General features: G+C 57.9%; 1 protein-coding gene across 8 annotated transcripts in view; it reads left to right on the forward strand.

Moving 5' to 3' along the window:
* Positions 1 to 18592, forward strand: part of ARHGEF10L (Rho guanine nucleotide exchange factor 10 like) — a 32669-nt gene extending 14077 nt beyond the window's left edge. For 3 of the 8 annotated variants that reach the window (XM_051773407.1, XM_051773409.1, XM_051773404.1), the window contains 25 exons: positions 1426 to 1511; positions 1610 to 1693; positions 1926 to 2095; positions 2503 to 2619; positions 3416 to 3524; positions 3837 to 3929; positions 4693 to 4799; positions 5511 to 5588; positions 5663 to 5842; positions 7059 to 7175; positions 7265 to 7357; positions 7577 to 7750; positions 8275 to 8420; positions 8972 to 9156; positions 9603 to 9718; positions 10001 to 10128; positions 10232 to 10332; positions 11137 to 11258; positions 11716 to 11802; positions 11914 to 12140; positions 12218 to 12372; positions 13738 to 13883; positions 15065 to 15239; positions 16829 to 16951; positions 17031 to 18592. In XM_051773407.1, coding sequence (XP_051629367.1) covers positions 1426 to 1511; positions 1610 to 1693; positions 1926 to 2095; positions 2503 to 2619; positions 3416 to 3524; positions 3837 to 3929; positions 4693 to 4799; positions 5511 to 5588; positions 5663 to 5842; positions 7059 to 7175; positions 7265 to 7357; positions 7577 to 7750; positions 8275 to 8420; positions 8972 to 9156; positions 9603 to 9718; positions 10001 to 10128; positions 10232 to 10332; positions 11137 to 11258; positions 11716 to 11802; positions 11914 to 12140; positions 12218 to 12372; positions 13738 to 13883; positions 15065 to 15239; positions 16829 to 16951; positions 17031 to 17521 — 3610 coding nt within the window. In that variant the 3' untranslated portion in view covers positions 17522 to 18592. Of the gene's footprint in view, positions 1 to 1425; positions 1512 to 1609; positions 1694 to 1925; positions 2096 to 2502; positions 2620 to 3415; positions 3525 to 3836; positions 3930 to 4692; positions 4800 to 5510; positions 5589 to 5662; positions 5843 to 7058; positions 7176 to 7264; positions 7358 to 7576; positions 7751 to 8274; positions 8421 to 8971; positions 9157 to 9602; positions 9719 to 10000; positions 10129 to 10231; positions 10333 to 11136; positions 11259 to 11715; positions 11803 to 11913; positions 12141 to 12217; positions 12373 to 13183; positions 13646 to 13737; positions 13884 to 15064; positions 15240 to 16649; positions 16807 to 16828; positions 16952 to 17030 lie in introns of those variants that run through there. The other 5 variants (XM_051773410.1, XM_051773405.1, XM_051773406.1 and 2 more) reach the window with 5 other exon arrangements.
* The last annotated feature ends 509 nt before the right edge of the window (positions 18593 to 19101 follow it).

The following is a 19101-nucleotide window of genomic DNA, read 5'->3' on the forward strand; positions in this document are numbered from 1 at the left end:
GGGAAGGGGGACCCATGGGCAGCAGGAGCAGCAGGAGCAGGCAGGGGGCAAAGAGCCAGTGGGGAAGGGGTGGGTGGGCAGAGGTGGGGCACAGGCAGGCTGTGTCCCTGAGCTGTGCCCTGTCCCAGAGCTCCCCTGTCCCCGAGCTGTCCCCTGTCCCCAAGCTGTCCCCTGTCCCAGGGCTCTCCCTCTCCCAGAGCTGTCCCCAAGCTCTCCTGTCCCAGGGCTCTCCCGCACAGCCCGTGCCCAGCTGGCAGGGTCAGGCAGGTTTAACTCCCCTCCCTCCTGTTCTTTTCCAGAGATATCCCCCTTTCCCCCCCCGGCCTGGTGCCCTGTTTTGGCCACATGAGCCATTCTGTGCCCAGTTCAGATCCTCACCCGGGGAGCCCCACTTTGCAGAGAGAACCATGAGCTGTTTTTCCCCAGGACAGTCATTCAGGCCCGAGCTAGAAAAACAGGGAAGCCTGATGTTTGTCTTGTCCCAGCAAGGGATGTTTGTCTTGTCCCAGCAGAGGCTGTTGGGGTGGAAAATTCACCAGGAAGTGTGAGACCACATCACTGGGGCTGGGGCTGAGCCTCAACTGCCCTGACCTCTCCCCTTCCCTGCCAGAGGGGCTGCAGGCAGGGAAGCCCCGGGGTTTTGGCGTGCCCCTGCAGCCCTTGGAGGGTGGGTTTGAGTTCCCTGAAGGATCTTTAGGGTCTGTCCCCCCTGTTTGCTGGCCCAGCCTGGTGCTGAGCCTCAGTTTCCCCAACTTCTCCCCATTGCAAGGGGAGGGATCCCCAGGATTCTGGGGTCCAACCCCCAGCCCTGGGGACCTGTGAGGCTTTTGGGTGGTGGGGGCTTCCTCCAGCCCCCAACTGGAGGAGATGGGGGAGAAACCCCTTGGGATGGTGTTTGAAGGGGCTGGTTTCCTCCTTGGCTGTGGATTTGGGGGGAAAAGCTGGAAATTTGGCTGCAGGGAGGGCTTGTCCCCCCGGCAGAACAGGAACAGGGTGTGGGGAAAAGGACAGGACCCTACCAGGAATGGGGGGGACCCTCTCCCTGTGCTCCCCAGTGCTGGCACATCCCCTGCCCTGTAGCAGCACATGGACTGAGGCTAAAAAAGCCAATTTTGGGTGTTTTGCATTTTCTCTGAGTGGTCGTCGGGACCCTCTGGTGTGACTCTGAGACCTGGGACCCCCAAATCCATGAAGAAGGAGATGGGGGGAGGGGAGACAAGCTTTATTTTGGGCCTGTGAACCCCTGGAATGGGAACAGGGGTGGGGAGGGGCTTGGCTGCACCCAATCCCAAGGGATTGACACCCAATCCCAAGGGATGGATTTGCACCCGATCCTGGGGATTTACACCCAATCCCAAGGGATGGATTGTACCCAATCCCAAGGGATTTACAGCCTGGGATGCTCCCTGACCCCCTTCCCCACAGGGCCCCAGTGAGGATGAGCAATGGGGAGGCCGGGGGAGACCCCCCCATCCGCACCCAGACCTGGAAGCGGGAGAGCATCTGCCGAGGTAGGTCCAACCGCTGGGACAAACCCCCTGCCGAGGCTTGGGAAGGGTTTCTCCAGCCTGGGTGCTGAGCAGGTCCCGGGGGGGTTTGTCCCCCAAAGGTGAGCGGTTTTCCTTCCCGGAGGTGGAGGACGACGTGATCTACGACGACGTTCCCTGCGAAAGCCTGGATGCCGAGCAGGATGGTAGGGATAGACCTTCCCCCTCCCTTTCCCAAGGACTAGGAGCCCGTTTTCTAGCTCTGGATAAACTCAGGGAAGCAGAAAGCCATCCTCAAAGAGAATGTGGAGCGGGATGACTGTGGGAAAACCAGTGGGACTGGGAGGGAGATGCGAGGATTTGGTGTGTCTCCTGTGGGTCCCTGAGGAAGGGAATTTGCCTTCCTGTAAGGAAAAGGAGCCGGATTTTCCTTGGCAGGAGCAGGGAGGGAGCGGAGCCTGATCTATGAGGAGGTGCAGCGGGGAGAGGGCTCCCGGATCAGCGAGGATTTGGGCTGGAGCTCCAGCGAGTTCGAGAGTTACAGCGAGGACTCGGGGGAGGAAACCAAAGCTGAGCCCACCAAGCACCGAGCGTCCTTCCAGCCCAAGGTAACCCTTGGATCACGCCTTTAGGACCATTATTCTTGTTTTTCCCTGGGTTTGCTTGTCCAAAGGTAGTGGAGCACCAAGCCCAGCTGCTCCCGTGGCTGGTGACGCGAAGGATGCTGCGGCTCGGCCCCCAACTCCGGGGGGTTCATTTCTTTCTGTTCTCCTTCCTTCCCTTTTTCAGTTTTTCCCCTTTTCCTTCTGCATTTGGGCCCTGCTGGAGCCTGGCTGCTGCTTTGCCCTGCGCTCGCTCCCTGCCCTGCTCCAGCCTAGCCAGGCTTTTGGGATGGTGCTGCCTGGGCCGTGCTGCTCTGGGGGGATTTCTGCTCTTTGTTTGGTTTTTGCTGCTCACCTGGATCTCTTCTCTGCCTCCTCCTCCTCCTCCTCCCGCCTGGTTTGCTTGAGCTCAGCTTTCTCCAGACCTGAATAGACTAAAGGAGAGATACGCCAGGACTAAGAGGGACATCCTGGCTTTAAGAGTTGGGGGGAAGGACATGCAGGAGCTGAAGCAGAAGTACGATTGGAAGGTACTGTCCCTCCTCCATCCCTCATCCCTTCTCCCTCAAATTTCCCAGGGGGAGTCAAAAAACCTCATGGAATTTATCCAGGCTGAATTCATCCCATTTCATCCCCCCAAAAAGAGGAACAAATTCAGTGAAGCACCTCAAAGCTGCCTCTCATGTCCATCTGTCTTGCAGCTCCCCGTCCTCCAGCTTCCCCAACCGTTGGATTTTGGGGTGTTTCCTTGTTTTTAAGGGGCGTTCGGACGGCGCCGGGTTTCCCACGGGATAGATGGATCTGACAAGGTTTTTTTTTCCCCTGATCTGTGGTGGAAATCGGGTGGGGAAGGAGATTTTTGGGAGAACCTTAGTGCAAAGCCTTTCCCAGCCCCAGACCATCCAGGTATTTCTTGGCTGGAAGTTTGGGCTGAAACACTGTGATTTGAGGTGTGAAAGGCCGACACTTCCCCCCCTTTGCTGTCCCCCACATGAAATCCCTGCACAAGGAGGGGATGGATGTGCTCCTGCCTCCCTTCCCTCCCTCTGCTTCGCTTGGCTGCATGATCCCGCTTTGCCGGCGCCTGCTTGCACGTGGCCACATCCCTATGGATGGGGCACAGGACGGAGCATCCATGGGCCTTGGATATGTGCCTCTTCTTCCCACTGCATGGGAAAACGGGGATGATGCCCAAGGGGACGGTGCCTCTGCATCCGGATCCGGAGTGGGGGATGATGCCCAAGGGAAGGACACGGCTCCGTCCGGATCCGAGATGGGATCCCGGTGCTGCCTGAGCCTCCCGATCCCTCTCCTCCCCCTCCCCAGATGACCCAGCTGATGAAAGCGGCCAAAAGCGGCACCAAGGACGGTTTGGAGAAGACCAAGATCGCGGTGATGAGGAAGGTGACGTTCCTGCACCGGAAAGAAACCCCAGGTGAGCGGGAAAAGCAACCCCCCTTCCCTTTCCAGTGCCAAAAAAGCCTTTTTGGAGGGTATTTTTAAACATAATCACCAGGAACCCCCATCCCTTTCAGCATTTCCTTTATTTCCCATTTATTTTTTGCATTTTAATCTTTTCTTTGACTGTTTTCCACTCTTTGCATCTCTATGCAAGCTCAGTCCCTTCGGCTCCTCCTCGCTCCGTATCCCTTCGGGAGCGCCCGTGGGTGTCCTTGGGCACAGAGCAGGATCTTCCCGGGAACGCCGAGTTTGGGGGGGTTTTCCTGACTTTCCTGCTGTCACGTAGGGGATGGGGAGCGGCGGAGGCGGGCGGAGGAGGCGGGAAAGCCGCCGCCTTCCCGCCGGAGCTCGCGGGTGTCCCTGGAGCAGCACGGGGGAGGTACGATCCCGAGGGGCGGCTCCCGCCGGAGCTTCCCGGGGGATCCCGCGTGTGTGTCCCGGCCCGGCTGCGTGTCCCCAACGTGCCTTTGCCTCGCTGGGGTGGGGCTTCGATGCTTCTGGGAGGAGCTGGAGGGATTCCCGTCCCCCGGGAGCACCCCTGGCACGTGGGGATGGGGAGAAGGTGGAGCTGACGAGCCGAGGGCGGCGATTTGTCCCGGCCAAAATTAGGGAAGGAAAAAAATCACCCGGCTGCCAACGCCCTCCCCTCCAGCCCGGCCGGTCCTCCCCCTTCCCGGCTATTTATATCTGCCGGGATGGGCCCGGGGCGGAGGGGCCATGTGGAAGCGGCGGCCCTGCTTCCCTCGGGATGCCTCCTTGGCTCGCTCGCCCTCCTCCTCCTCTGCTGCTTCAGCCTCGGGTGAGGGATCCCCGTGCCTTCCCCTTCCCTGGTTTTCTCTGCCTGCTGCCTATGGCTTCTTATTCCCCATTTTCCTTGCTCCGCCTGCCCCTGGAGAGAGGACAAGGGGGCTTTTCCCCCAGCCGGGGGGGGTTTTTGGGAATGAGGACTCTCCTTGTCCTCTCCCTGCTCCCAGCCTGGCTCATCCTGGTGTCTGGTGACTGTGGGTGAGCTCAGGGAGGACGCTGGGATTTGGCTCCACACCCAAACACACCCCCTGCCACGGAGCCAGTGGAGCTCCAGACCCCCAAAAGTTTAAAATCAGGGTTTTTTTGGCATTTTGTGGGGGTTTTTTTCCCTGCAGGGGACTCGGAGGAGGAGGACACGGGGTTCCTGGAGGTCACGGTCTCGGACATGAAGCACCCACCACCGGAGCTGGGCCCCATGCCCGAGGGGCTGAGCCCGCAGCAGGTGGGCTGGGATGGGTTTGGGGGATTTGGGGGGAACTGGCTCTCCCTGGTCCCATGACTGAGGAACCAGGGACAGGGCGAGGCAGCAGCAAGTGATGCTGTGTCAGCACTTCTGCCCGGGCCTGCACCTCCCCCATCCCGGGCTTTGGGGTGGGGGGATCATGGCTGAGCCCCTCATCCCAGTGTTTGGGGTTTGGGACCATCCTGGTGTTTGGGGTTTGGGACCATGGCTGACCCCCCCCCACATCCTGGTATTTGGGTTTGGGACCATCCCAGCATTTGGGGTTTGGGACCATCCCAGTGTTTGGGGTTTGGGATTGGGGTTTGGGACCACGGCTGACCCCACTACCCCAGTATTTGGGTTTGGGACCATCCCAGCATTTGGAGTTTGGGGCCATCCCAGTTTTTGGGGTTTGGGATTGGGGTTTGGGACCACGGCTGACCCCACCACCCCAGTATTTGGGTTTGGGACCATCCCAGTGTTTGGGACCATCCCAGTGTTTGGGGTTTGGGACCATCCCAGTGTTTGGGGTTTGGGACCATGGCTGACCCCCCCATCCCAGTATTTGGGTTTGGGACCATCCCAGTATTTGGGGTTTGGGACCACAACCGAGCCCCCCATCCCAGTATTTGGGGTTTGGGACCATGGTTGAGCTCCTCCCATCCCCCCATTTGGGGTGTGGGGCATCCTGACCGATTCCCTGTCCCACAGGTGGTGCGGCGGCACATCCTGGGCTCCATCGTGCAGAGCGAGCGGAGCTACGTGGACTCCCTGAAGCGGATCCTGCAGGTGGGATCCCCACTCGGGCTCCTCGGGGGTGTCTCCATGGATCCCGGGGCGCTGACGCTCCGGCGCTCCTGCAGGATTACAGGAACCCGCTGCTGGAGATGGAGCCGAAGGTGCTGAGCGCCAGGAAGTGCCAGGTGGTGTTTTTCCGGCTGAAGGAGATCCTGCAGTGCCACTCCATGTTCCAGATCGCCCTCGCCTCCCGCGTGGCCGAGTGGGACTCGGCCGAGAAGATCGGGGACCTCTTCGTGGCCTCGGTAGGAGGGGGTGGAGGAGGAGGCTCTTCCCAGAAGGATTGGTGGGGCCTCGGGAGGGGCTGCCCAGGGAGGGGCTGGGACCATGGAGTCCCCGTCCCTGCAGGGGTTCAGGATGAGCCTGGACGTGGCACTCGGTGCCATGGTCTGGGGGACAAGGCGGGCTTGGGTCACAGGTTGGACTCGATGATCTCAGAGGTCTTTCCAAACTCAGTGATTCTGTGAAATCCAGGAGAAATCCCCCCACTGTTGTGGGTGGGAGTGGAAGGCTTGGACCAGGTGATTTAAGAAGCCCTGCCCTGGAGTCCCAAGGTGCAGAAAGGCCCCCCCGGCTTCCTCAGCTCCTTCTCCAAGGGGATGAAGCTGGATCCCATCTTAGCCTCAGATTGTGTCACCAGTTTAAATGTGAGCAGTTAGAGAAGGGGGATTGAACCACTTCTGTCCTGCAGGTTTTCACTCTGGCAAACTGAGGATATTTATGTAAAATGAATTATTTATTATTGCAAATGATCAGACAAAATATCTCGATCAGAATTATTTACTGCACAATACAAAAGCTAAATCTACTAATGTAGGATAGGATAGAGCATGATAGTAAAGCAATTATTGGAGCAATTATATTAAAGCGAAAAGAAGTAATTATCAAGTAGAGGTTTGATGTAACTCACCTAGACCAATGTTTGTGGGGAGATTTCTTTCTCTCAACCTCGAGGATTGTCCCCACCCGAGGGAGGGATCTCCACACAACCACCCCAAGAAGGGTTATGCTGGAAAACCTCCTGTGTGAAAGTGGCCTGGGTTTTTATAGTAGAACAGTCTGCTGGTCACACATCTCCAGGGCACGGAGCAGCTTATCTGTCCAGTCCTGCTGCCAAGAGCAGGATGTGTTTGGGGTTTGGGGAACCAGGCTGGTTTTAACACAGCTCAACCCCAAAACCCCTCCTGGCAGCAGCAGGAGCTCAGCACAGCCCCCCTGGCTGGGAGCTGGTGGGGTTTGCATTCCCTGCCTGGATTCCAGGCTTGCTTAGGGTGGAACCTGCCCCAGCCACCACCAAACCCCCCTGGCCCTCCCAGCCACACCAGGGAGTGGGGGGAGGATTTAAGCGACGCAGCTCCAGCCCTGGGGTCCCACCAGCACCCTCAGCATCACCCCAAAAACATGCCAACCCCCCACTTCTGGGGGACTCCCACCCCATCCCAGTCTCCTGTGCTCTCCCAGTTCTCCAAGTCCATGGTGCTGGACGTCTACAGCGACTACGTCAACAACTTCACCTCGGCCATGTCCCTCATCAAGAAGGCCTGTCTCACCAAACCTGCCTTCCTCGACTTCCTCAAGGTCAGCACCACCCAAAGGTGGGCCCATGGTGCTGCTGGGCACCATTTGGGGTGAAAACTCCTTTTTTCCTGGCCTTTGTCCCCCCACAGAAGAGGCAGATGGCCAGTGCTGACCGGGTCACGCTCTACGGGCTGATGGTGAAGCCCATCCAGAGGTTCCCTCAGTTCATCCTTCTCCTGCAGGTATGGGAGGGAGGTACCTGCACCCACCTTGCTTTGCACCCCTGGGACGTGTCTTTGCACCCTTTTTTGGTGTGGGGCACGTTTCAGGGTTGGCAGCTTGGTTGCACCTTTGGGGACCATCCCAAGGACCGTCTTCTAAGCTTTGATTTTGGAGGTGCTTTCGAACAGGGCTGATTTTTCCGGGGTGGTTTTCGTCCCCCCCTCCTTTCTCTTCTCCAGGACATGCTGAAGAACACCCCCAAGGGCCACGCAGACCGTCTGTCCCTCCAACTGGCCCTCACTGAGCTGGAGACGTTGGCGGAGAAGCTCAACGAGCAGAAGCGCTTGGCCGACCAAGTGGCCGAGATCCAACAGCTCAGCAAGAGCATCAGCGACAGGAGCAGCCTCAACAAGGTGGGTCCTTCAGCCATGGGTGTGTTTTGGAGCTGGTGGTTGGGGCTTGAAGCTTCCACCTTCCTCTTGGTGTCAGGGGTTTCAGGAAACCAGATCCCTGCTGTCCCTGAAAGGACTTTAATCAAAACCAAGTCTTGGCATTGGCGCAGGGAAATTCCGGGACGAGCTGCTGGGTCTCATCCCCCTGATTTTGCAACTGTTTGTGTCTAAAAAAAGAACCCAAAGTTCTTGCGACACTTCCTGGGCTGGGGATGGCAAAAACCACGGCGGGGCAGCCGCTGGCTCGGCACTGGGATCAGGATTTGTATCTGGGGCATGAAGAGAGAAAGGTGGTTGGACACATGGGGTGCAGAGGGTGCAGCCTCGGAGCACGGTGCCCGTCCTGCTCCACGGAACTCGGGACTGTCTGTGCGCCCAGCTGGAGGAAAATCCTTGGAATAATGGAAAACTGACCCAAATTTTGGGTCAGGAGGCTTCCAGGAGCCCCCAGGCTGAGCCCCCTGCCCGCTCCATCCCCTTTGCAGCTGCTGAGCTCGGGGCAGAGGCAGCTCCTGCTCTGTGAGACGCTGACGGAGACGGTGTACGGGGACCGCGGGCAGCTCATCAAGTCCAAGGAGAGGAAGGTTTTCCTGCTCAACGACATGTTGGTCTGTGCCAACATCAACTTCAAGTACGTGCTGGTCCCCCCAGACCCCAAAATCACTTAGTGAAGTGCTGATATACCCAACCCACCCCGTCCCCACCTCAATGGTTGACTTGGTGGGATTTTTGGGGAACTACCACAAGGAGGGACAGAACCTTTAAAGGCCACCTCGTCTTGTTTTGGGGAGGAACCCACCTGGTTTGGGGTTTCTCTGCCCCATTCTTGGCACTGTTCATGCCAAGCCTTGGCATTCCTTGGTGCTGGAGTCAGTGCAGGGTCCGGGAACATGCTGGAACCTCAGGGCTTGGTAGAGATTGATGCTGCCAAGGGGAAAACCTTCCTTAAATTCCTCCTAAAACTTCTTTATTAATCCTTTTTCCCCTTTTCCAGGCCAGTGGACACAGGGTAGGTCCCAGCCATGGTCTGCTGTGCTTGTGTGCCCCAGGCTGGGGGTTCAGGCATGATCTGGTGCACGGGGTGGACTCACAGATGGGGCTTGGCTTGCACGACTCGTGTTTCGGGGCAAGCTGAGGCACCTACTGTTCACTGACACCCGTTTTTCCCTCTCCCCTTGGCAGAGGCCAACTGGAAATCAGCAGCCTGGTGCCCCTGGGGCCCAAATACGTGCTGAAGTGGAGCACGGCCCTCCCGCAGGTGCAGGTGGTGGAGGTGGGGCAGGAGGGCGGCGCCTACGACAAGGACAACGTGGTCATCCACAACGCCGGCGCCCGCAGACACGCGCCCGCCGGGCAGGCCTCGCACAGTGAGGGCACATCCCGGGATCCCAGGCCGGGAGGGCTGGGGGGGCTGGGATGGAGCATTCCCTCACACCACGGCTACCTGGGGAGGTGATGGAGTCCCCGTCCCTGGAGGTCTTTAAAGAAGGACTGGGTGTGGCCCTTAGTGCTGTGGTGGTGTTGGGTCAAAGGTTGGACTTGATCTTGGAGATCTTTTCTGACCTAATTGTCTCTGGGATCCTCCATGGACCTCAATTCTCCATTTTTCCACATGAGAAGTCACACCATGGTCTGCCCTGGGGGTGGTGGAAACATCATCCCTGGAGGGCTTTAAGGAAGGACCACTCAGTGCCACGGTCTGGTTGACATGGTGGTGTTGAGTCAAAGGTTGGACTCAGTCTGGGAGGTTTTTTCCAACCTTACTGATTCTGGGATCTTCTGTGGACCTCAATTCTCCCCTTTTGCTCCCCAGACAAAGTCTACCTGGGGCCACCACGGCTCTTCCAGGAGCTGCAGGACCTGCAGAAGGACCTGGCAGTGGTGGAGCAGATCACCCTCCTCATCAGCACCTTGCATGGCACCTACCAGGTACCTGTGTGGTCCCAGCACTGCCAGGGTGTGGTCTGGGGACAGCCAGCCTGGGGCACCTCCCAGCACCATGGGGCTCCTTGGCACCTCTCTGGGCACCTCTTTGGGATCTCTGGGCACCTCCTGGGGGATCGCTGGGCACCTCTTTGGGATTTCTGGGCACCTCTTTGGGGGTCGCTGGGGACACCTTGGGGACGCCTCCTCTGGAGCCCCACGGATGAAGTTTGGGGGTGGTTCAGGCTGGTTTTGGGGGCCCTTCCCCCATGTGTGACTGTCCCCCAGAACCTGAACATGACAGTGGCCCAGGACTGGTGCCTGGCACTGCAGAGGATGGTGAGGGTGAAGGAGGAGGAGATCCACTCTGCCAACAAGTGCCGCCTGCGGCTGCTGCTGCCTGGGAAGCCGGACAAGTGAGTGGGGGATCCTGGGGGCCCCTCCCACGAGTGTGGGGTCCTGGGGGCTCCTTGCACCCCGAGGGGCTGAAGACCCACCCGGGGGTCTGTGCCCGCACAGGTCCGGCCGCCCCATCAGCGTCATGGTCGTGTTCATCACCCCCAGCCCCCTGAGCAAGATCTCCTGGGTGAACCGCCTGCACCTGGCCAAGATAGGCCTCAGTGAGTCACCAGCATTCCTTGGAAAAGCCAGGCTTGGGAGTGGAGAGGGGTTGGCATCGCTCGGAGCATCCCAACCCAAACAGGGTGGGGTGGGGGGAAACTTTGGGAGTAAGGTGATGGAGAACATCTTGGAGATTTGCATGCTGGAAATGGTGGGAATGGGGAGTTCCAGCCCCAAATGCTTTGGGATTTGCTGCTCTCGGGTGGGATCTCCGGGCTGGAGTCACAAAGGGATGGATTTCTGTCGGCTCTCATGGCAGTGGTGTTGGGGCTGACCCATTTTCCATGCAATGGGATGAATGAGGAAGGGAGAAGCCTCCTGCCCCTTCCCAATCCCTATTCCTCTATAACTCCCTCAGACACTGCAGCAGCAAAAATAAGTTTAACGGAAGAAAATAAAAAGAATTTAAAATTCTGTTTGAGTGCTTAGATCCCCCTGGGCTGGAATAATTTATGAGTCTCTTGTTTTTTAACAGTTTGTGTTTTGTTTTCCCTTTTTTTTATCCTGGGGGATAATCCTGTATCCATGAGTTAGAAATGAAAACACATTAAAGCCTGATGTGAAGAAACACATCGGGGGTGTTTTTTTGCTCTTCTATATCTGATTTTTGGGACTTTTTTGCTGCTGCCGGAGGTGGTTCCTTGGCTGTGTGCTGCAATAATTGGGAGCACGGGGTGAGGTGTATCCCAAATCCATGGGTAATGGTGGTTTGGGGTTGGAGGTGAGAGCCCTGCACCTCCAGTTATAAATTCTGGGGTCTTCTTGGGGTCTTGGTGACCCTCAAGCTCCTTGTCTTTCCGCAGGGGAGGAGAACCAGCCGGGCTGGCTCTGTCCCGACGAAGACAAGAAGAGCAAAGCCCCGTTCTGGTGCCCCATCCTCTCCTGCCACATGCCAGCCTTCTCCTCCAAAGCCCTTGATCTGCAGGTGAGAGCCACGAGCAACCTCTTCTCCATCCCCCCTTCCCTTCCCATCCCTCATTCTGGGGAGGAAAGGCCGGGATCCCACAGTGGGGGGGCCAGACGGGGAGTCCCAAGACGGTCGCAAGGGCACAGAATGGTGCAGCCCACCCTGGAAAGCTGGGAATAGCAGCAGGGCTGTGGCTGGATCACGAATTTCAGGGTGTCCACTGCTATCCTACCTGTGTTGGGGTAATTTGGGTTCTCCATCACCCCTTTCCCTCCATCTTTCTGGGGGGGAAAGGCAGAAATCCTGCAGTGGACGGAGTGTCCCGAGTCGGTCGCGAGGGCAGAAATTGGTGCAGCCCCCTCTGGAATGCTGGAAATACCAGCGGGGCTGTGGCTGGACCCCCGATTTTGGGGTGTCTGCCGCTGTCCTGCCCGTGCTGGGCTAATTTTGGGGCGCTGCCCTGCTGTGTCCCCAGCTCGGAGCCGCAGTTCACAACCCCGTGCAGTCCTCTCTGCTGGGCTTCTCCGCCGTCAGCACGTCGCTGCCGCAGGGCTACCTCTGGGTGAGCCACCCCCCAAAACGGGGCCAAACCCCTTGGCTTTGGGGCATCGTGTCCCCAACAGCCCCCCCGTGGGGTCGTGGCGGGCGTTGACCCCGCTGTGTGTCCCCCCAGGTGGGGGGTGGCCAGGAGGGCGCGGGGGGGCAGGTGGAGATCTTCTCCCTGAACCGCGCCGTGCCGCGCACCGTCAAGTCCTTCCCGGTGGCCTCCCCGGTGCTGTGCATGGAATACATCCCGGAGCCCGAGGAGGGGGATGCCCCGGGCTGCCAGGAACCCCGAGCCGGCGAGCAGCCCCCCCCAGCCCCTCATCCCACCGTGTGCCTGGGGCTGCAGGACGGCAGGTGAGCCCCCCTCCCGCTGCCAGCCCGGCCCCGAGGGACAGCGCGGCCTCTGCAGCTGCCACCCCTTCCCTCCCCAGCATCCTGGTCTACGGGAGCGTGGACACGGGGACGCCGTGCCTGCTGAGCTGCAGGAGCCCAGGAATGCAGCCCATCCTGTGCCTGAGGCACAGCCCCGAGTTCCTGTTCGCGGGACTGCAGGACGGCTCCGTGGCCGCCTACCCCCGGAGCAACGGTGAGGAGCTTGTTTGGGGGAAACCTCCTAAAAACCCCCATGGAATGAGAAAGTTCTTTGTGGAATTGGGAGGTTCTCACACCAGCAAAATATGCTGGCCGCTGAAATAGTGATAAACCTCCATTTGTCATTTTTTTCCTCCCCAAAATTTCGCCCTTCCCCTCACAACCCTGGGCAAGGAAAGGGCTTTTCACTGAAGGCAAGAGGGATTCGTTCTGGGGGGAGAACAGGTGGGAAATGATCCTGCTGAGGGGTTCAGAGGGCAGCAAAGGGTTTACTTGGGGGCTGCAGGAAGGGCCTGATGATGGGATGTGTGAGGATTTGGAACTTTTGCCTTCCAAAAATCACCTTTTTGGTGCTATAAATGGAGCTGGTCCCCTCCAACCCCCACTCACGCAGAGACTCTTTCCTTTAGCAGCTTGAGTTTGGGCTGGTTTGCCCTGGTTCTGGCTCAGGCTGAGCTTCCATCCCTCCCCAGCGACTGCTTGCCTGGGTAAATACCTTTTTTTCATCACTAGAGGGTAGGAAAGAGCCTCAAATAATGTGGAACTTGGCCTATTTTTGGACAAACCGCCTTGTTTTCTCCAAGAACCTGCAGGGAGCAGCACCCAAGTCAACCCAGAGCCACTAAACCCCCTTAAATTGCATTTTTGGGTGCTGCACGTCCCCTTTCCCAAATTACAGCAACCCTGGGAGCCAATTAAAGTCACTTTTAATTGAATTTTGATTGTGTAAATGCACAGTGATGGCAGCAAGCTCCTGGCAGGGCTGCAGGGTGAAGTTTTTAATCTTATCCCTGTTTTTTTGGAAGGCAAAAGCTTCCCTGAAAGAGCTGAAATGAGGATTTGCTGAAAGAGGAATCAGTTGCAAACCCCTGCTGATGGGAGAAGAGGTTGGAGGATCCAAAGGGCTCTTTTATCCATCAGATCTTAGGGTCTGAGTTAAAAAAAAGCATTGGAAATAAAAAAAAAAAAAGGAGAGTGATTATGTATTGAAGCTGGTGGTGGATTCATCCAAATCCACGTTGGATGCTGTTCACAGGGACGCTCCAGAATGGCCCTAGAGTGTCACTTGAAGAGCAAATAAATGGGAAAAAGGGGGATTTTTGGCTTTTCCAACAAGGAATGTGCCTGAGTGCTGCAGGTGGATAGTTGTTCCCTGCTCCAAAGCTGCACGGGAGCAGAGGGAATTTGGAGGGGTTGGAACGGGGGGGAATAACCCCCCCTTTGGCCTTTGGATTGTGGAATTGGGATCCTTGGAGGTGTGAGGGGTCCCCAGTGACCCCAGCCCACATTTTGGGGGGGTTCAGCTCCACACAAAGCTGATTTTCCTGGTGCTCCCCCTGATCCCATCCCTGTGCTCCAGGGGGGCTCTGGGACCCGGCAGTGCAGCCCACCCGCCTGCCCGTGGGCACCGGCCCCGTCCGTGCCCTGCTGACCCTGGAGGAGACCCTGTGGGCCAGCTGTGCCAACCAGGTCACTGTCCTTGATGCCACCACCCTCCGGGCCCAGGTAGGAGCATCCCCAGGATCTGGGATCTGCATCCCTTGGGAACGGTCAGAGCTCTGGGGCGGGGTTGGAGCCCCAGCTGATCCCCCTGCCCAGGCCCATCCCTGCCCTGCACTACCCAAACCAGCCTTTTCCTGCTGCTTTCCCTCATTTCTGGCTCCCTTCCCTCCCGTGTTGGATCACAGGAGGGAGGTGCTGAGCCCCCTCCTGCAGCTGCACAACCAGGGAATGCTGCAGAGTCGCTTTTTGCTTTAAAAACCCCCTTTTCTCCCACCTTCATTTCCACATTTAGTGCCCCAACTCGGTTTGCATGTATCAGCTGTCATAAATCCAGCCCGAGGGTGCTGATGGACATGAATTATGCATTGGGGACTGGATTCCTTTCCAGGCTCCCTCTTTATTTATGACAGGAGGGGATTTTTTTTTGCAGAAGAAGGGGAAAAAAAATAGGGGTGGGGGTTGCTATGGGGTGGTGTAAATAGTGCCGTGGAATAGGGTCTTGGTCTGGGAATAAACCAGCAGGGATTGGATCCCAGGGAGGGTGGGGAATATGCGGAGATCACCTGAAAATCTCTATTCACTCCTGTCTTGGGAAAGGTTTTTTGGGAGGTGTTTTGTGCCCCTTCTGTGGGAAGGGGATCAACCCCAGCTCCTCTTTTTTCACTGTAAAGTAAATTTTAAAGGCCAGGCTGCAGCAGGGATGGGTTTTCATGCCAAGAAGGTGCTTTTCCTGCAGTTTGCATCTCATGTCTGACAGGGAAATGCTCCAGTGGGGAGTTTGGGAAGCAGATGGCCCAATCCATGATTCCCAAGGATCCTGGGGCAGGGAGGTTGAGCCTCTCCTGGCTGGTTTTTGGGGTTGGAGGAAGCAGGAGGGTCTCACCCTGTATTGAAATGGATTTTGCAGATGCATTTGGTCTGGGAAATGAGTCTTTCAGAGAAGGACAAAAACCCTGGAGGGGTGGGAAAGGCTGTGTTACCATCCCAAAAACCCCAGAGGGGTTTGCAGATGGGCTGGTTCCCGGGTGCTCTCCCAGAGCTGGAGCTGCTGAGGAGGGAAGGGAACTCAGGGTCACTCTGGCCCCTCCCTGTGCAGCTTTGGAGCCCCAAAGAAGCTCCTGGAGAGAGCCCAAGCTGCACTTTTGGGGAGCCCCCTTTTGATTTCCTTCTGGGCTTCCCCCCAGCAAACCTTCGAGGCCCACCCCGAGGCCGAGGCCAGCGTGACCCACATGGTGAAGGCGGGCAGTGGGGTCTGGATGGCCTTTGCCTCGGGCTCCTCCATCCGCCTCTTCCACACCGAGACCCTGGAGCACCTGCAGGAGATCAACGTTGCCACCAGGACCACCTTCGTGCTCCCAGGTGAGCCCTGAGCCCCCCTGGCTGCTCTGGCAGTGCCCTGGGGGCATTGCCCTGGCAACTCCTTGTTAAAACAACAACTTGTTAAAATTTATTGTTATATTTAAAATGCCAAAGTCTGACTTTCCCCAAATCAGTCCCAATACTTATGACTTTTTAGAATTTTCAAATCTGTGTTTTCTTTCTGTGAAATGAACAAATTAATTTTGTGCTCTTTGGGGTTGGTTCCCTGCTCTCCAGAGGGACTGGGAAGGAACAGGGTGCTGGGTGAGGCTCTGGAGCTCTGGGCTCTGCTCACAGGCTGCAGAGGTTGAGCTGGTCTGTGCCCCTGTGTGTGTATCCATGAATCCCAGCTTTGCATTTCCATATGTGCACCTTGTCCATGTGCTCCATCCCTGCACATGTGTCCCGTCCATGTGCTCCATCCCTGCACACGTGTCCTATCCCTGTTCCCATCCCTGTTCCCCATCCCTGTGTCCCATGCTTCCACCCCATCTTTGCCCTGTGAATGCCTCTCCTTGCCCCCATCCTTGTCCCTATGCATCCCTGCACCCTATCCTTGTCCCCCCATCCATGACCCCATGCATGACCCCATCCTTGTCCCCCATCCCTGTTCCCCCCATCCCTGTCCCCCCGTCCCTGTCCTCCCATCCCTGTTCCCTCCATCCCTGTCCCTTCCATCCCTGTCCCCCCATCTTTTCCCTTCCATCCCTGTCCCTCCCATCCTCGTCCCCCCATCCTCGTCCCCCCATCCTCGTCCCCCCATCCCTTCCCTCCCATCCTTGCCCCATTCCCGCATCCATGCACCCCCCCATTGCCTTGTGCACCCCTTTCCCCCATTTCCCCCCATCCCATTCCCATCCCTGTGTCCCTGCCCCTCCCTGGGCTGTCCCCTGTTCCCCCGGGAGCTCCATGATCGTGTCATTGGTCCCGAGGATCCTCCTGTAAATCCCTTTGGCTCCATTTTTTTCCCGCTTTTTTAGGGCATGTTCTAATATTCATCACTTCCCTTTCTTCCTGGGCGAGCGAGTGGTGGGGATTAATGCATTTTTGAACTTGTGCTCCTTCATCCTTTTTAAGTTGGCAGGTCATTAATAAAATCCTCCTGGAGGAACCCGGAGTTGCATCTCTGTGGATTTATTGCTGCTCCGAGTCGGACGTCGTGCAGCGCTAAGTCCTGCCCATAAAATATTCACTTCCCATTAGAAGTCTCACTTTTCTCTTTTTTTTCCCCCCGCTCTCCTTTTTATTTATGTAGATTTTTAGCCCTTTCCCCGCCGTGGAGACCTTTATGCCAAGGTGCTGCTTTGGTTCTGGGGGCTTCCAGAGGCAAAAAAATCCACCGGTGATGGTTTTTTTGGGAGTTTGATGTGAAATTATCCCTCAGCCTCTTTTTTCTTTCTGCTTCCACAGATCAAAACCCACATCTGTGTCACCTCTGCCAGGGCTTGCTCTGGGGGGGCTCCAGCCAGGGCATCATCCTGGGTTTGGGGGCTTCCAGAGGATGTTCTCTGTAAAATCTCCTGCGGTGCTGAATTCTTTGGGAGTTTGATGTGGAGTTCTCCCCGCTCCTCTCTGTCTCCCCTGCCCAGGTCACAAGCACGTGCGTGTCACCAGCCTGCTCATCTGCCAGGGCTCGCTCTGGGTGGGCACCGACCAGGGCATCATCGTGCTGCTGCCCGTGCCCCGCCTGGAGGGGATCCCCAAGATCACCGGTGAGCCCCGGCCCTTCCCCGCCCGGGAATCCCCCGTTCCCAGGCTCGGCTGGAGCCACATCCCCGCCTTCTCCCGCAGGGAAGGGCATGGTATCCCTCAACGGCCACGGCGGCCCCGTGGAGTTCCTGGCGGTGGCTCTGAGCACGTTGGCCCCCGACGTCCTCCGGGGCGACCGGGACGAGGAGGAGGAGGGGGGCGAGGAGGAGAAAGGCCCGGAGCTGGAGGGGCCTCCCCCGCGGGAGCTGAGGAAGAAAGGGATCCTGCTGCAGTACCGGCTGCGCTCCACGGCCCACCTGCCCGGGCAGCTGCTCTCCGTGCGGGAATCCCCGCCGGGAACGCCGGCACACGCCGAGGAGGACGGGTCCATCTACGAGCTGGCCGACGACCCCGACGTGTGGGTGAGGAGCCGGCCCTGCGCCCGCGACACCCCCCGCAAGGAGATCTCCTCCGTGGCCATCGTGTCCGGGGGCCGCGGGTACCGCAACTTCCGCGGGGACGGCCCGCACAGGGACAGGGCGGGCAACGGCGACAGCTCCCTGCTCATCTGGCAGCTCCCGCTGGCGCTGTAGCATTCCTGGGATCCCAGCCCTCCCTGCTCACCTGGCAGATCCCACTGATGCTATGGCATTCCCGGGATTCCTCACTCGCCCACTGATGTTGCAGCATTCTCGGGACCCTCCCACACCCCGCTCATCTGGCAGATCCCGGGATTCCCCCCCATCCTGCTCACCTGGCAGATCCCGGGATTTCCTGCCATCCTGCTCATCTGGCAGATCCCACTGATGCTGCTGCATTCTTGGAATTACCCCCCAACTGTGCTCATCTGGCAGATCCCGGGATTCCCCCCGAGGAAGCTCATCTGGCAGATCCTGGGATTCCCCCCATCCTGCTCATCTGGCAGATCCCGTTGATGCTGCAGCATTCCCGGGATTCTCTCCCCACCCTGCTCCCCTGGCAGATCCCACCAATGCTGTGGCATTCCCGGGATTCCCCCCAACCCTGCTCATCTGGCAGATCCCGTGGATGCTGCAGCCTTCCCAGCATTCTCTCCCCACCTTGCTCATCTGGCAGATCCCGGGATTCCCCCCGCGCTGCTCCTCTGGCAGCTCCGGTTGCTGCTGCAGCATTCCCGGGATTCCCCACCAACCCGGCACCTACCTCAAGCCACCCAACAGCTGCCGGGGGTGGCCCTGCCCCAGGTGCATCACCCGTTATTTTTATTAGGAGGAAAAAACTGAAAAAAATGGGGAGTTTCTTCCCTGAAAACCAGCAGTTTGCATGGAAAGTGGGAATTCCGGGCGGCGGGAGCGGCGCCCTCCCTGCGGGCTGTGGGGGGGCTGCTCCCGGCCCGAGGTGTCCGTGTGTCTGTGTGTGAGTACCCCCCTCTATACATTTATATATATATAAATATGTTGTATATTATGACCTGTACAAAGAAGGAATCTGTATATATTGGGACACTGGGAGCGCCAGGAATGGGGGTGGCAGCTCCCAGCGGGTTTTGCCTGGAATAACCACTTCTTCTGGACTGTGACTTGAGGCTCTTTGGTACGAAACCCCCCGGTTTTGGGAGCTGAGGATGCTTGGCTTCCAAGGAAAGGAAATGGGGGGAGTGTGGAAATAAATCCCGTAGGAATCGGCGTGTTTTGTGCAGTTCTGTAACTCCGGCTTCGGGTGCAAACATTGCTTCCCTTGGTTTGGTGGGAACATCCCGAGGGCCTCCACTTCCCTGGAAGTGTCCAAGGTCAGGTTGGACAGGGCTTGGAGCAACGTGGGATAGTGGAAGGTGTCCCTGCCCATGGCAGGGGTGGGACTGGATGGGCTTTAAGGTCCCTTCCAACCCAAACCAGTCTGGGATTCTAGGATAATTGTTACTGCGGAGAAAGCCGGATTTGAGGGAATCCAGTTCTTAGATACTGGGAGGGAATCCTTCCCTGGGAGGGTGGTTTGGCCCTGGCACAGGTTGCCCAGAGAAGCTGTGGCTGCCCCATCCCTGGAAGTGTCCAAGGCCAGGTTGGACATGGGGCTTGGAGCAACCTGGGCTGGTGGAAGGTGTCTCTGGCCATGGCAGAGGGTGGGATGGGATGAGCTTTGAGGTCCCTCCCGGCCCAAACCCTGGGATTCTGGTATTCTGATCCACCCCCTTGGA

This window comes from Manacus candei, unplaced genomic scaffold (genome assembly GCF_025592945.1).
Source record: "Manacus candei isolate 608988 ecotype Guabito, Panama unplaced genomic scaffold, ASM2559294v1 h1tg000169l, whole genome shotgun sequence".
NCBI lineage: Eukaryota > Metazoa > Chordata > Aves > Passeriformes > Pipridae > Manacus > Manacus candei.